Source organism: Protopterus annectens, chromosome 12.part0 (assembly GCF_019279795.1).
Source record: "Protopterus annectens isolate FY-2018-M chromosome 12.part0, PAN1.0, whole genome shotgun sequence".
Taxonomy (NCBI): Eukaryota; Metazoa; Chordata; order Ceratodontiformes; family Protopteridae; genus Protopterus; species Protopterus annectens.
In genome coordinates this window covers 428311150-428324337 of record NC_056746.1, presented here as the reverse complement: position 1 = coordinate 428324337, position 13188 = coordinate 428311150, and the positions used below count along the sequence as shown (strand labels likewise).

Below are 13188 nucleotides of genomic sequence, written 5' to 3'. Positions count from 1 at the left end.
ACTTAACTACCCAGAAAAAACCCATGCAGGCACAAATCCCTGAACTCCCAAATAATTTGCATCCTCAGTGAGACACTTTGCAAAGTTGCAACCATTCTCTGAATGCTTGCAAACTCAGTGCACTGCCTTGCACATGGAGGGCATGTAGACTCTACACTGCTACTTATCAGATATTTGGAATGCTCCCCATGCCCTGGAGTTGGGCGGGAGAATCCTTTAACACTCAGTCACCATGGTGCTGTTGTATAGATAATGACTTGGCCATTGGCCATTTTCTCAGTGCTATTTTATTGCATTCATTTGTTTAAGTAGGCAACCCCTAAGTACAAATATTTTTTCATCAGAGGTAATGAGATTATTGTCTATTTAAATGACTATTTCAGTCATGCCATGTGCAACTGGAGACTGGGAAACTCCAACCCTGGAATGCAGGAGGAAGCTCATTAGTGGCTCATAGCATTAGCCCTTCGAACAAAAATGAGAGACAAATGTGATATTTTAATATGCTTATTTTTGTTTAGTAAAAGTTCTTTATTTTAACAGTTTGCTACTTAGCAGATATCCTTGTCTAGCTATTTCAAAGCCTGGGATTTCTCAATAAAATTAAACAATGAAGAATAAAATCTCTTTAATGTGCTTATATTTATTCAAATTTTCTACAAACAGCTTTAACCTCAGATACTACCGATTTGTCCATGCCATTGCTTTTGCTACCAGAGAAATTAATGACATTCCTGATTTGTTGCCAAATGTCACTCTGGGATTCAAGATTTATGACTCCTGCTACTCAGAAGTTAGAGCTATAATGGGAACAATGTCTTTGTTAACTGGTCTGGGTGAACCTGTTGCAAATTATCGATGTGGGTTAAGCTCACTGCTACCAGCTATCATTGGAGATTCACCATCAGCTTCCTCAGTGCCCATGGCACGGCTGCTTGGAGTATACAAGTATCCACAGGTAGGTAACATGGGCAGGTATGTAAGTGCAGAAAATGGAAACAGAAAGGATTTGCCTTATGTAGCACTTTCACAATAACAGCTTGCTTGATAAACATTACACAAATGCAGAAAACCTAAGCATGACACAAAGAGGAATTCAAGAATAAGAAGCTTTTTTAAGGTCCACTGTTGAAAAAGAAGGACAGTATCTGATGATAATGGGCCATCAGTTACCCATCTTAGGGCTATATACTTGAGCAAAGAGTATTTATGATCTTAATAAGCAGTGAATATTTTGGCCAAAATTTTTATTTTGTCATCTTTAGTTTACGTTTCACAAATAGCTTGTGAAAGTGTCTGCTTTTTGTTATTTATTACAGAGATCTCTATGCAGATAAACTATCTGTACTGTATATAACTTCTGCAACCTTAGCTAATTCCCCACTTATTACTAGTGTGGTAATAAGCTGTGATAGCTATATCATGACAGTGTCATTAGATTAACTGTTTTTTTTTTTTACAGGAAAAGTACTCTGCCTTTAGGGAAAACCTATTCATTTTTGCATGTCTTAGTTCACATTAATACGATAATGTGCTCCTAATTTAATAAAATAATAAGATACACTTCAAATGTGTTTTCACAGTTTTTCATGAAGTAAGGGCTAGTGTGTGTGTATTATATATACAGTGAGATAGTTTGATTGATAGATGCACAACTATATTTATAAAGAGCACTGAATGCACTGCAATAACTTACCATAAATAATCTTACAACTACTGCCATGATAGAGGAACCTGATCGCCACCTTACAATAATACTGCAACAAATTATCATGAGAGGCAGCGAAAGCGAGAATCCAAGGTAATCTCTGCTGAAGGCATAAGCCATCAGTACTTGTCCTGACTTTAAGAACAGAAACGTGAAGGTGCTGAGAAAAGGCCAGTGCTCTTTTGAGTCAGTTCTTACTATTATAGCTAGCCCCTCTGCAGCTACACCTCATATGTCCTCATCACAAACTGACCTTACAACATCCCAAGCGGCTCTGAACCCATCTGATGTATGATGCTGTAAAGAATGCAATCTAGAACCCCACCAGCCATTCTGAGAAATAATATTTATTCAAGTCCAACTTAAAACATCCCTCACCAAGCTGTCACCCATGCATTTCTTGCTCATTGCTCCAGTTCTATCCTTCAGCTCTACTCCTTCTGCTTGTCTATAAAGCATGCAATTTTGTCCTAATCATCTCTGTTTCTCTTCTCTTTTCTGCATCAGTGTATCAGTGCCCAGTTTTTAAAATTCCTGATTATACCCCAGACCTCGTACTCTTCACCATATTGGTAATCCTGTGATGCATGCTTTCTACTAACCTAAGTCATGTTTTATAGCTTCCAGGACTGTACACAGTACTCTTAGGTGTAGTTATTTCCTTTCCCAAATCCTTCCTCCATCCCAGTTAAGGCTACTCCACCAAAACTGAATGCTATGCAGAAGTACCTCTGTTCAAAATGCATATACCCAAATATTTTTCTGTCCTGCTTAAGGTCATTCCTATAAGAATGTATATCTTATAGCTTTCATGGGATCCTTCTTCCAGAGTGCATAATTTTGAACTTTGTTTTACATTACATCCAGCTGCCATCATTCTGTCCACAATGCCATCCATCTCAGGTGTATCTGGAATATAGAGTCACCATTTCATAGGTTTTTACTAAGCTTATGGCCAAGGAGACCATCATGAAACTCAGCCACATCATCCGGTACTGGTAGTAGGCTGGCAGTGTCTTCCATTAAGTAGATTTTACCCATGCACCCCAGATAAAAATTTGTAATCAGCTTTCCAGGCATCCAGACAGGTTTTAAAAGTTACTAGGAAAGTGCTCTGCTTTATATGTAAAACAGTCTATTCTAGAAATAGGGAATACATTGAGTTAGGTGCATATTATGACATCTGGTGGTGTTGATCTGGTTCCATAGATTTTGGTGTTTGGAGCGGGTGTTTAGCACTATTTCTGTTAAGGTGAAAGAGTTCAAAGAGTGCTTGCTCATTCATAGCATGGGACTTTACTGATGTATATATGGGTATATATTTTATACATTGTATATGCACATAAAAATCATATACACACACACACACACACACACACACACACACACACACATATATATATATATATATATATATATATTTATTTATTTATTTTTCTATAACTATCTATACATGCATATATATATATATATATATATATATATATATATATATATATATATATATATATATATATATATATAAATATATACAATACAAAAAGAGAGAATTTTATACACATACATACATACACATACAGAAACACTGGTAGTAATTTACAATTGTTGGGCTGTATTGTCATGAGGTTCAGGTGGAAGTGTCGCTATAACTGTACTATGTAATCATGGCAAGATATGCCAATCAGAGAAATGTTTCACTTTTTTAATAAAATGATTTATTGGCTGAACAAAGTGCTTCAAGTTGATGTCACCATAATGTCAGACTACTAGAGGCAATTTCTCACTCAGATTAGCACAGTTTGCTAAATTCCCTATTTAATTATCATGAGAGAGATGTTTGGAGATGCCTTTATGAATTGCCATTTGTGGTTAAGCATTAGCAAAGAAGCTTGGCAACCACCCTCGCTAAGTTCTTACACTGGCCTTCACAATCCAATCTTCTTAAAAGTGCAGATGATTATAAAGCCAAATGTTTTATTCCCAAGGAGAAATGAAATAGAACAACTGCAGGATTGGGATTTCAAAATCCAATGTGCAGTTTAGGGCAGATAGGGGTTTAGGTTTGAAGGGAATGGTGCCCATTAAACCAATTTTAAAATTAAGGGGGGTTGTGAGGTGGCTGTAATGTCAACATTTAATATGCTGATGCTTCATATGATTTTGAGTATTATTGTATCTGTACCTTTAAGGCTTGGCCCAGCGTAGTGATATGTTACACTAGTCTCCTTTCTGTATGCTGTATAGAGCCGTTGTGAATTACTAGGAGTATGTAAGTCATACCCTCATTTTTTTGCAGGTTGCATTAGTTTTAATTGATTGCACTATTTAGTGATGTGTAAATCAAAGGTGGCCATGGTGGTGTAGTGGTTAGCATTGCCACCTCACAGCAAGAGTTCTCCGGTTCGATCCTCAGCTGGGGTGCCTTCTGTGTGGAGTCTGCATGTCCTCCCTGTGGTCGCATGGGTTTTCTCTGGGTGCTCCGGTTTCCTCCCACATCCCAAAGACATGCTATAGGTGGATCAGACACTCTAAATTGGCCCTAGCCATGAGTGTGTGCATGTGTGTGCCTTCTGTGGAAGGTTGGGTGCTGGGCTGGCAACGTGACACCATGAAAATTCCACTGCCAATCATGAACGGACAGCTGATCCGCTGTGGCGACCCCTAACCGGGAAAAAGCCGAAAGAGGAAGAAGTGATGTGTAAATTAAGGTGCTGCTGTTTTATATGCTTTGTAGTGGTCTGATGAAGCAACCCATGTGGTCGAGAAAGCACTTACTTACTTTTAATAAATGCTGTGATTTTACTTTAGCCATTTGTACACTATTTTGGTTGATTTTTGTCTTATTTTATTGGTAGTGATCCACCGTTGATCTTACAGGTGGTATTTTACATTTTAACATCTTTTATAAGGAAAAAAATAAATTTGAGAACAAAATGGCTGGCAATCCTGTAATAAAATGTGTGTGTTAGTTTTTTTAGAATGTGTTTCACTGACTTTGAAAATTCACTACAAATGATAAATATATACAACATATCAGACATTCCCTGACCAGCTGAACATTGGAAGGTCCTATTGTCAAAATGTTGTCTATCTTTTTCATACCCTTTTTTGACAAATTGTAATTATATCTTCTCAATATTAATTACTCATATACATTTTCCTTATGCAGATAATCTACTTGTCTGGTTGTTATTTATTTCAGCCATAAGAAACTCTGAGTAAAGTAATGCATGTAAGAGATGAGGATGCATACTATCTACTAATAAAAAAAGTATCAGCTACAGTTGCCTAATATGCTGAAATGCTGTATGTTTCATTGTTTTTCTCCATCTAATTTAACATCCAAAACTGTTATTCATGTTGATTGCACAGAATCTGTAGATGACAGGGCTTCATCATAATTCTGCTAGGCTTTAAAATATTTTACATTGTGTTGGGCTGATATAGCATCCAAAATAGACTACCTGATGAAAACAATGCAGAAGCATAGATGCACTTTTTCTGAAAATCACCTATATAAAGATTTGCATAAATAGGAGCAAACTGTGCTCCCATCACAATTCCCATCTATTCCAAGTGAAACTTGCCATTAAACTCAAAATAATTATGAGTCAAATAATAATATAATACATTTAAGATGAAACTAGTATGGGAAGGCCATCATTTAAGAATGTCCCTACTGTAGTCATGCACTTAGTTTGTTTAATAGATATATAAAGCAGCCTAATGTCCACTGTTGCCCAACAGTAATAATCAGACTGTGTTATTTGTTTAACTTTCTGCACCATCTTTTGTGCCCCTTATGTATGTCTCCAATGCAATAACAGAAAGATTCAAAGCAATGTCTAAGAAATGAAAAACATAGCTGGGTCAACCAGTGCCTTGTGCCAGTACCATGAATATGTGCCCCACCCCCTCAGCAAAAGCATATTACAAAAGTTTATTACAGATCCACACTACCAACCCCACAATTCCATTGAAAAGCAAATAAAAAAAAGTAAGTTTCTTTTTCTGGCAGGATGCACAACATGCCCCCCTCCCTCCTGCCTAGCCATTCAGGTCCCATTTCTGTGCTCTGCATCTGACCATCCTCCATTTTATTGAAAAATAATAATTATTTCTTCTTAAAGAAGTAGCAAACTGCTTAAAAAATCTTCTTATAAACTATAGCAAACTGCTTGTTACAAATGTAGCAAAACGTTGCTACAGTTTATACCCTACCTACACAGAGCACTAGGTGCTCATGTTTTACTTAAAAAAAATTCTTGTGTGTGTGTGTGTGTGTGTGTGTGTGTGTGTGTGTGTGTGTGTGTGTGTGTGTGTGTGTGTACTTGTCAAGATCTTTTACTATAAATTGTTTCAACTTTTTAAATTGCAATACAGTTTCCAGTTGCTCAAATATTAAATTGCAAATAAGCAATTTTTTTTTTGCTTACAAAACTGAGTTCCTTTAATCATCTAGAATCACTTGATCAAAGTGACAGATTCCAAAAGATTCATGGAACTTGGTGGAGTACTCTGAATTCAGAGCAAGATTTGCAGGACAGCAGGTAATATGCAAATGTACCTCAGTCTGAAAAGTGCATCTCAGCATAAGGCATCCACAACAGGAAATCAGTAAAGTCAGTACAAGGACAATCATAACCTGAAACTGCATGCTGAAGAACAAATGTCCATAAGTCAATATGGTCCTGTTATGAAGGCATGTGTATGACAGATACACAAAACCAAACATACTTGTCCTTAACGTGTGGTAAAGGACTGACAGAATATAAAGGAGCATCAGCAATAACCGCATTACACAAGCAATGTCTGCATTACACAAGCAATGTCTGCATTACACAATGTCTGCATTACACAAGCAATGTCTGCATTACACAATCAATGTCCGCATTACACAAGCAATGTCCACATTACACAATCAATGTCTGCATTACACAATGTCCACATTACACAAGCAATGTCTGCATTATACAAGCAATATCCGCATTACACAATGAATGTCCGCAGTAAAATGCAAAGGAAATATTATATAGTACTACATATATAATTGTGGAATCCATTATAATCCTCAAAGAATAACATAAAAAATATGTATTATAGTTAAGTGGCATACATGGCCACATCGCCAGTACTAACTGTAGCTAACAAAAGGGTCCAAAGTATAAAAAAGCTAGCAACTCAAGCAAATCCAGTGACTCTTCACAAAAAGGCAAAACTTAATCCAAAAAAGTCACTGGAACCATGAACCAAAGTGCTGAAATAAGTTTTATAAGCAAACACAAATCCAAAACAAATAGCTCTTTCTGTTTTGGATTTGTGTTTGCTCATTAAAGTTATTTCAGCATTTTGGTTCATGGTCCACTTGGATTAAGCTAATAAAAGGGTGCAGGGCATGTGTGTGGGGGAACTCAAGCACACAGTTGGACGGGAGAACTGGAAAGTAATTGTCACGGGAGGCATTACACAAGAGGGGCAACACAGATGGTATTCAGTTATGCAGCAAAGATATGTGTCATAATAGCATATCATACACGTGGAACATCTGGAATGATCAGCATGCATACCTCAAACAATAGCATGCAATGTTAAGTTGCCATACAGAAAGTACATGGTGATACAGATACACTAGAAAATGTTAAATAAACATGACAAATGGAGCATAAGCAATCCTGTTCATTGAGTGATATACAGGATGCATAGAAAGTATGTCAGGAAAATACACAAAACACCAGTGAAGATCCCACACTGGCGGAAACTTCCCAATGGACACAGCAGTGTGTGGATATGAATCACTCGTGTGTGACAGTCTGTCATGGTGGCAGAATTGTCCTACCATCACAGTACACCTACAGACCAATAAAGCCACAGTGCACAAATGTGCACATAAACATATATATACATAACATGAAGATGTATAACACATAGCCAAAAGCAATAAGAAGGATGGGAAATGGTCACATTATGACCCTATTCCTAAGGAAAAACTTGTTTGAAAATGATGTCACATACAAAAGACATGCATAAGTAAGTAAAACCATCTTATGTGGATGTTTCTCCTACACAATACAGACTGAAAATGTGGGCATAAAGGATGCTGCAAGATGCATGCAGCAAGGGGCACATATCTGACACGTGCATTTTGCACACATGATGGGATGTATGATGTCTATGTGCAAGTGACATGAACAACACAGTCATGTGCAATACGAAAATAGCAAGTAGTAGAGATACACACAGAAATCTGCGTCAACCATGACATAACCATATGTACTGTAATGCAAATCTATCAAAACAGGTAGCACACTGAAAAACTGGAATAGGAAATTAAAATGTTACTGTGTTTGACTGCCAAAATCACAGTCTGATGTACACACCTATAGCACACCACAAGGGGGAGGAAGATTCAGTCGTATGACTAAATAACAGAGGTCTATTTGGGAAGTGGCTATTGTTTGCAGGCTATAAATGTCTTGCCTTGCTGTAAGTTAACTAGGGTACAGTAATTTCTCTTAGGTTCAGTTAGGAATATAGTGAAGTATAGCTTAGATGTTTCTGTATTTATTTGAGACTGTCCTGCAATGTTGATTTAAATATTTCCTGTGATTGTGAACTCTGATATCACTGTACAGACATATTTAGTATTGTCTTGCTCTTTTATTATTTACTATCAAATATATTTAAACTTTACAATTGTGGCTGGTCTGTTTAGAGATATTTAAGTTCTTAGAGTACTTGCATATTTATTTGGTGACACTGTGGGCCTCTCCTAATAGCCTTGCTCTTGAAGAGACTACCATTTGGATTAATAGTAACATTACACAGTAAGACTGGACACCCTTTGTTAAGGACTTTAAAATAGCTGATAAGGGATTCTGGTGGCAGTGATAACAACCTTATAGTCTGGGCAGAAAGGGACATAGCTAGTAAACCTGTGCCAGACTTTCCCGTGTGTGTGTGTGTGTGTGTGTGTGTGTGTGTGTGTGTGTGTGTGTGTGTGTGTGTGTGTGTGTGTGTACGTGTGTGTGTGTGTGTGTGTGTGTGCGTGCGTGTGTGCGTGTGTGCGTGTGTGCGTGTGTGTGTGTGTTTGTGTAACAAATCTCCAAAAGAGTGTGTGTCAGCTACTTTGGCAGGGACACGAAGCACTGGTTGGACAGAGAGAATGTTGGAGGACTTGGCTTGGAAACCTGGCTAAGGATTCAACTCTATAGTTTTGCTAATGGAGAGTCTTACTGGGGATCTGGAGAAAGAGGGAGAAACCAGCCCCAGACTGACTATGGTCTCTGTGTGCTGTTAAGGGAAATTGTACGTTACTGTGTGTGTACTTGTCATCTTCCTACTGTGTACATCCCCCACTGTTGCCAGTGGTGAGAATTGAGACTCCTTGATTACTGGGCCAGTGCTGGGGTATTACACCCACCAGCAGACTGCTACCACCCTATTCGCACCTGTTTTAGAAGACAATAATGATTAATTTTCAGATCATTCCCTTGCCACCTGCAAACTGAGTAGTATCACAGTGAGCAATTTTCAGAAGGCATTTTTCTTCAACTTTTCTACTCCTTCCATTGAGATATCAACCAAAAGGAGACTGCAGCACATCTGAGCTCAAAAATGAACAGACAAGGAGACCATGCAGTGCTGGCAGTGTATGTACAACATGACAAGAAGATGTGGCACACCAGAGGATGGGCCAGGATCTTTAGATCTGGCATGCAGATCTGCCACCGCTACAGCCATATTCACCATAGGGATGAGGTGCAACTGCTGGAAAGGATTGCTGAGGTTCATCAACAGCCCCAGAAAGCCTCCAGTAAGTGCTATATTCCACACCCTAACATCTATTACATACAGTTATCAGATACTGAACAGATATTGCACAGTACTGATTTGTGATTCCTAAGTATTCATGGTACACTCAGTCAGATGTAATGATGTCTGCAGGGGTAGTGGAATGGAGAGCCCACAGATTTTTAATGGTCAGACTGTATTTATAGTGATATGCTATTAACAGATACTGAACAGATATTGCATGGTACTGATTTGTGATTCCTAAGTATTCATGGTACATTCAGTCAGATGTAATGATGTCTGCAGGGGTAGTGGAATGGAGAGCCCACAGATTTTTAATGGTTAGACTGTATTTGTAGTGATATGCTATTATCAGATACTGAACAGATATTGCACAGTACTGACTTGTGATTCCTAAGTATTCATGGTACATTCAATCAGATGTAATGACGTGTACAGGGGTAGTGGAATGGAGAGCCCACAGATGTTTAATGGTCAGACTGTATTTATAGTGATATGCTATTAACAGATACTGAACAGATATTGCACGGTACTGATTTGTGATTCCTAAGTATTCATGGTACATTCAGTCAGATGTAATGATGTCTGCAGGGGTAGTGGAATGGAGAGCCCACAGATTTTTAATGGTTAGACTGTATTTATAGTGATATGCTATTATCAGATACTGAACAGATATTGCACAGTACTGACTTGTGATTCCTAAGTATTCATGGTACATTCAATCAGATGTAATGACGTGTACAGGGGTAGTGGAATGGAGAGCCCACAGATGTTTAATGGTCAGACTGTATTTATAGTGATATGCTATTTCTTTTCTGTCATCATCATTAAGGTTGTTGTAATGCAAAATATGATTATTACACTGTTAATGGCCATATGTCGGCACATTCCAAAGTTATCTATAGACAAGCAAGACTTTAATTGCAGGTGCACAGGAATGTATAGCAACATATATTTCCTCATTCATGACTGTATGCGTGTGATGCTTATATATACTGCTATGCACTTAAAGTACCTACTAGAGCCTGAAAAATGTTTTATTGTTGAGTAGCTCAACTGGTTAATCAGTATGCCAGTATTATGTGAAGCTGAGTGACTGTGGGCTCAAACTCACAAAAGCATTTTTCTGACTGGCATATTCATTGATTTATTTGCATTAATTCAACTATTATAATACTACTGTATGGTTGGGTGCTGCATTATTAATCAAAATGTGTACATGTTTTATTGTCAGTGTGCATTAATGCCTATAGCGAGTAGATCATGGATGACTATGCATTTCTACCTCATACGCAATACTCAGAGAATATTCCATGTTATTCAGTTTAGTTACAAGAATATCACTGATCTTCATTTCTATCAGTTATACAAACACTTTACTAAATAACCAGTGCTAAATGTGTGTTAATGACTGCAAACATACAATACCTTCCATCTGAATTAGGGAAATGTGGGCAATGCAGGGGAAGGGCATTTTATATGAACGAGTTATGTAATTACACTTGCCTTACAGCAAGTGTGCATATGGGATCCTGAAAATGCAGTATAGCTGAAGGGGTTGCACTCTAAATACAGCCACTCGTACTGTTTGTGTATGGGTTCTATTCCTACATCAGTCCTTTTGTTTATGTAATGCCCCTTTTATGTTATAAATTTATACAGGTATAAATCTTTGTGTTGCAACACATGCTCCGTGCACGCTGAGGTTGACCAAGCATTTTATCAGTGTCCTCAAGACCTTGAAACCTAAAGTGATTGTATAGTGTTTGAAATATTTATGCATCATAGGCTATCTCACAAGAATCTAGCACACATGTCACATGTATATGCCTGTTACCTTTTTTGGGAAACAATGTATATGTGCAATTTATACAAATATATATATATATATATATATATATATATATATATATATATATATATAAAACAAGACATATAGATATATAGAGATATAGACAGCTATAGATATATACTGCAGACACTTACATACATATTTACAGCTCTATGTATATATATATATATATATATATATATATATATATATATATATACTTGTGCAGTAACTTGTATACATGTTTCTATACATGTATATAATCAGTCGCCCTCATAGACAGGGGTCCTGGGAAGTAAATATTGCAGGAAGAAATATCCAGGGAATTGTTATGGCTAGGCTTGTATAGGCCCTAGGGCTGATAGCCTAGTACCAACCTATGAACCTATGAACTATGAACCTTTGTCTGCAAATGTATTTTATTTAATTATCTGTGCTGTTACTTATGTTACAGTTTTTGTACTTTTCATACATCAATGTGGGTTATATGATACCTTTGTATATGGAAGCACCTACTTAATGATGTCCATACACCATTAACTTTGTTTTTCTTATATAGTCCACTGAACATAATGGTGACCGCATTATTTTTCATATTATACAGCAGGAATTTGCCACATTGTACCTGTCATGCATTCTGCAATGAACATTTTCCGAGTTCAGATAATTACCTATGACATTATATTATGGTGTGTGTGTAGTCAAAGCTCAGACATTTTTGCCTTACAGGAACACACTGTCCTATAGTATTGGGCATGTAGAAGGCAGGTAGGGTGCTGGACTCTGGTGTAGACAGAAGTTCCTGTTATATGTTTGAAACTAGCTTCCTCTAGGTTGTTGTGAGTTATCCTAGTGTTCATGATAATTCTGTACTGTCATATATAAATACTTATATGTTGTAATTGTCCTCAGACTTGTTTTACTGTGCTTTAATCTGTAAAGTGTATATTATGACAATATTTTATTATGAACTGATGTCAGTTTTCATTGCATGCTTTATAGCTACATAAGAAACAGACTTTTCTGTTGTGTAAAATTTTCAACTCTTTGTCTACAGTCTCACAGGTGCCGAGGAGACTGGATGGAATCGTGCAATGTGCATTGAGCGAATGTATAGAATGGAGGAGCAGTGATGAGAGAAATGTCTGTCTTCCATGTGCTTATAATAGTTGCTGTGGTTTTACCTTCATTATTAATGGACTTTAGTGCATCCAGATAACATAAGTAAATGTAAATGTGTATATAAACTTCCCATAATGCAGTACTCAAGTATATCTCCTAAGTTTTACTTTTTTTTACAGCCATTTGTTGACCTCTTGATTAAATTTAATCTTGCAGGCTTTAGTGTGCTTACTCATTGGAGACTGTCAATTATAAGGTAAGATTAAGTTTGATAACACAACCTAAATGTTAGTCACCTGTGTTGTAATTCTCCTAGGAGTGGAGCTATGCATCTGTTGCACAGAGGATTATGACTGGATCATTGATGACGACCTGCTTATGATGTGTTAGAGATATGGATGCCAAGAAATTCACTGTTCTGGTGAATCTTGGCATCCATGTCAAGCACACATAATACAGGGTTATATTGTGAGCATTATACGCTTTGTAGTTATGCTGTCACAATCTGCAATATGTTCAACCTTAACACAGTACACATTTTACTGTATATATGTTAGAGTTATAAGGCCAGCATATGTGTAAGGCAGCTGTGTCAGTAGTAATGTAGTCAGCAAAGTTATGGAACAGGTTAGACAACATCATAATCATATGAGGAAAGAACACACATGATGTTTTGTCATTGAGAGTGTGCACATGCTATGTTACACACTCTGTC

General features: G+C 37.2%; 1 protein-coding gene across 1 annotated transcript in view; it reads left to right on the top strand.

The window, feature by feature from the left end:
* The first annotated feature begins 610 nt into the window (after positions 1 to 610).
* Positions 611 to 13188, top strand: part of LOC122816174 (extracellular calcium-sensing receptor-like) — a 248977-nt gene continuing 236399 nt past the window's right edge. Inside the window, exon 1 of the mRNA XM_044088925.1 lies at positions 611 to 958. Coding sequence (XP_043944860.1) covers positions 611 to 958 — 348 coding nt within the window. The remainder of the gene's footprint in view (positions 959 to 13188) is intronic.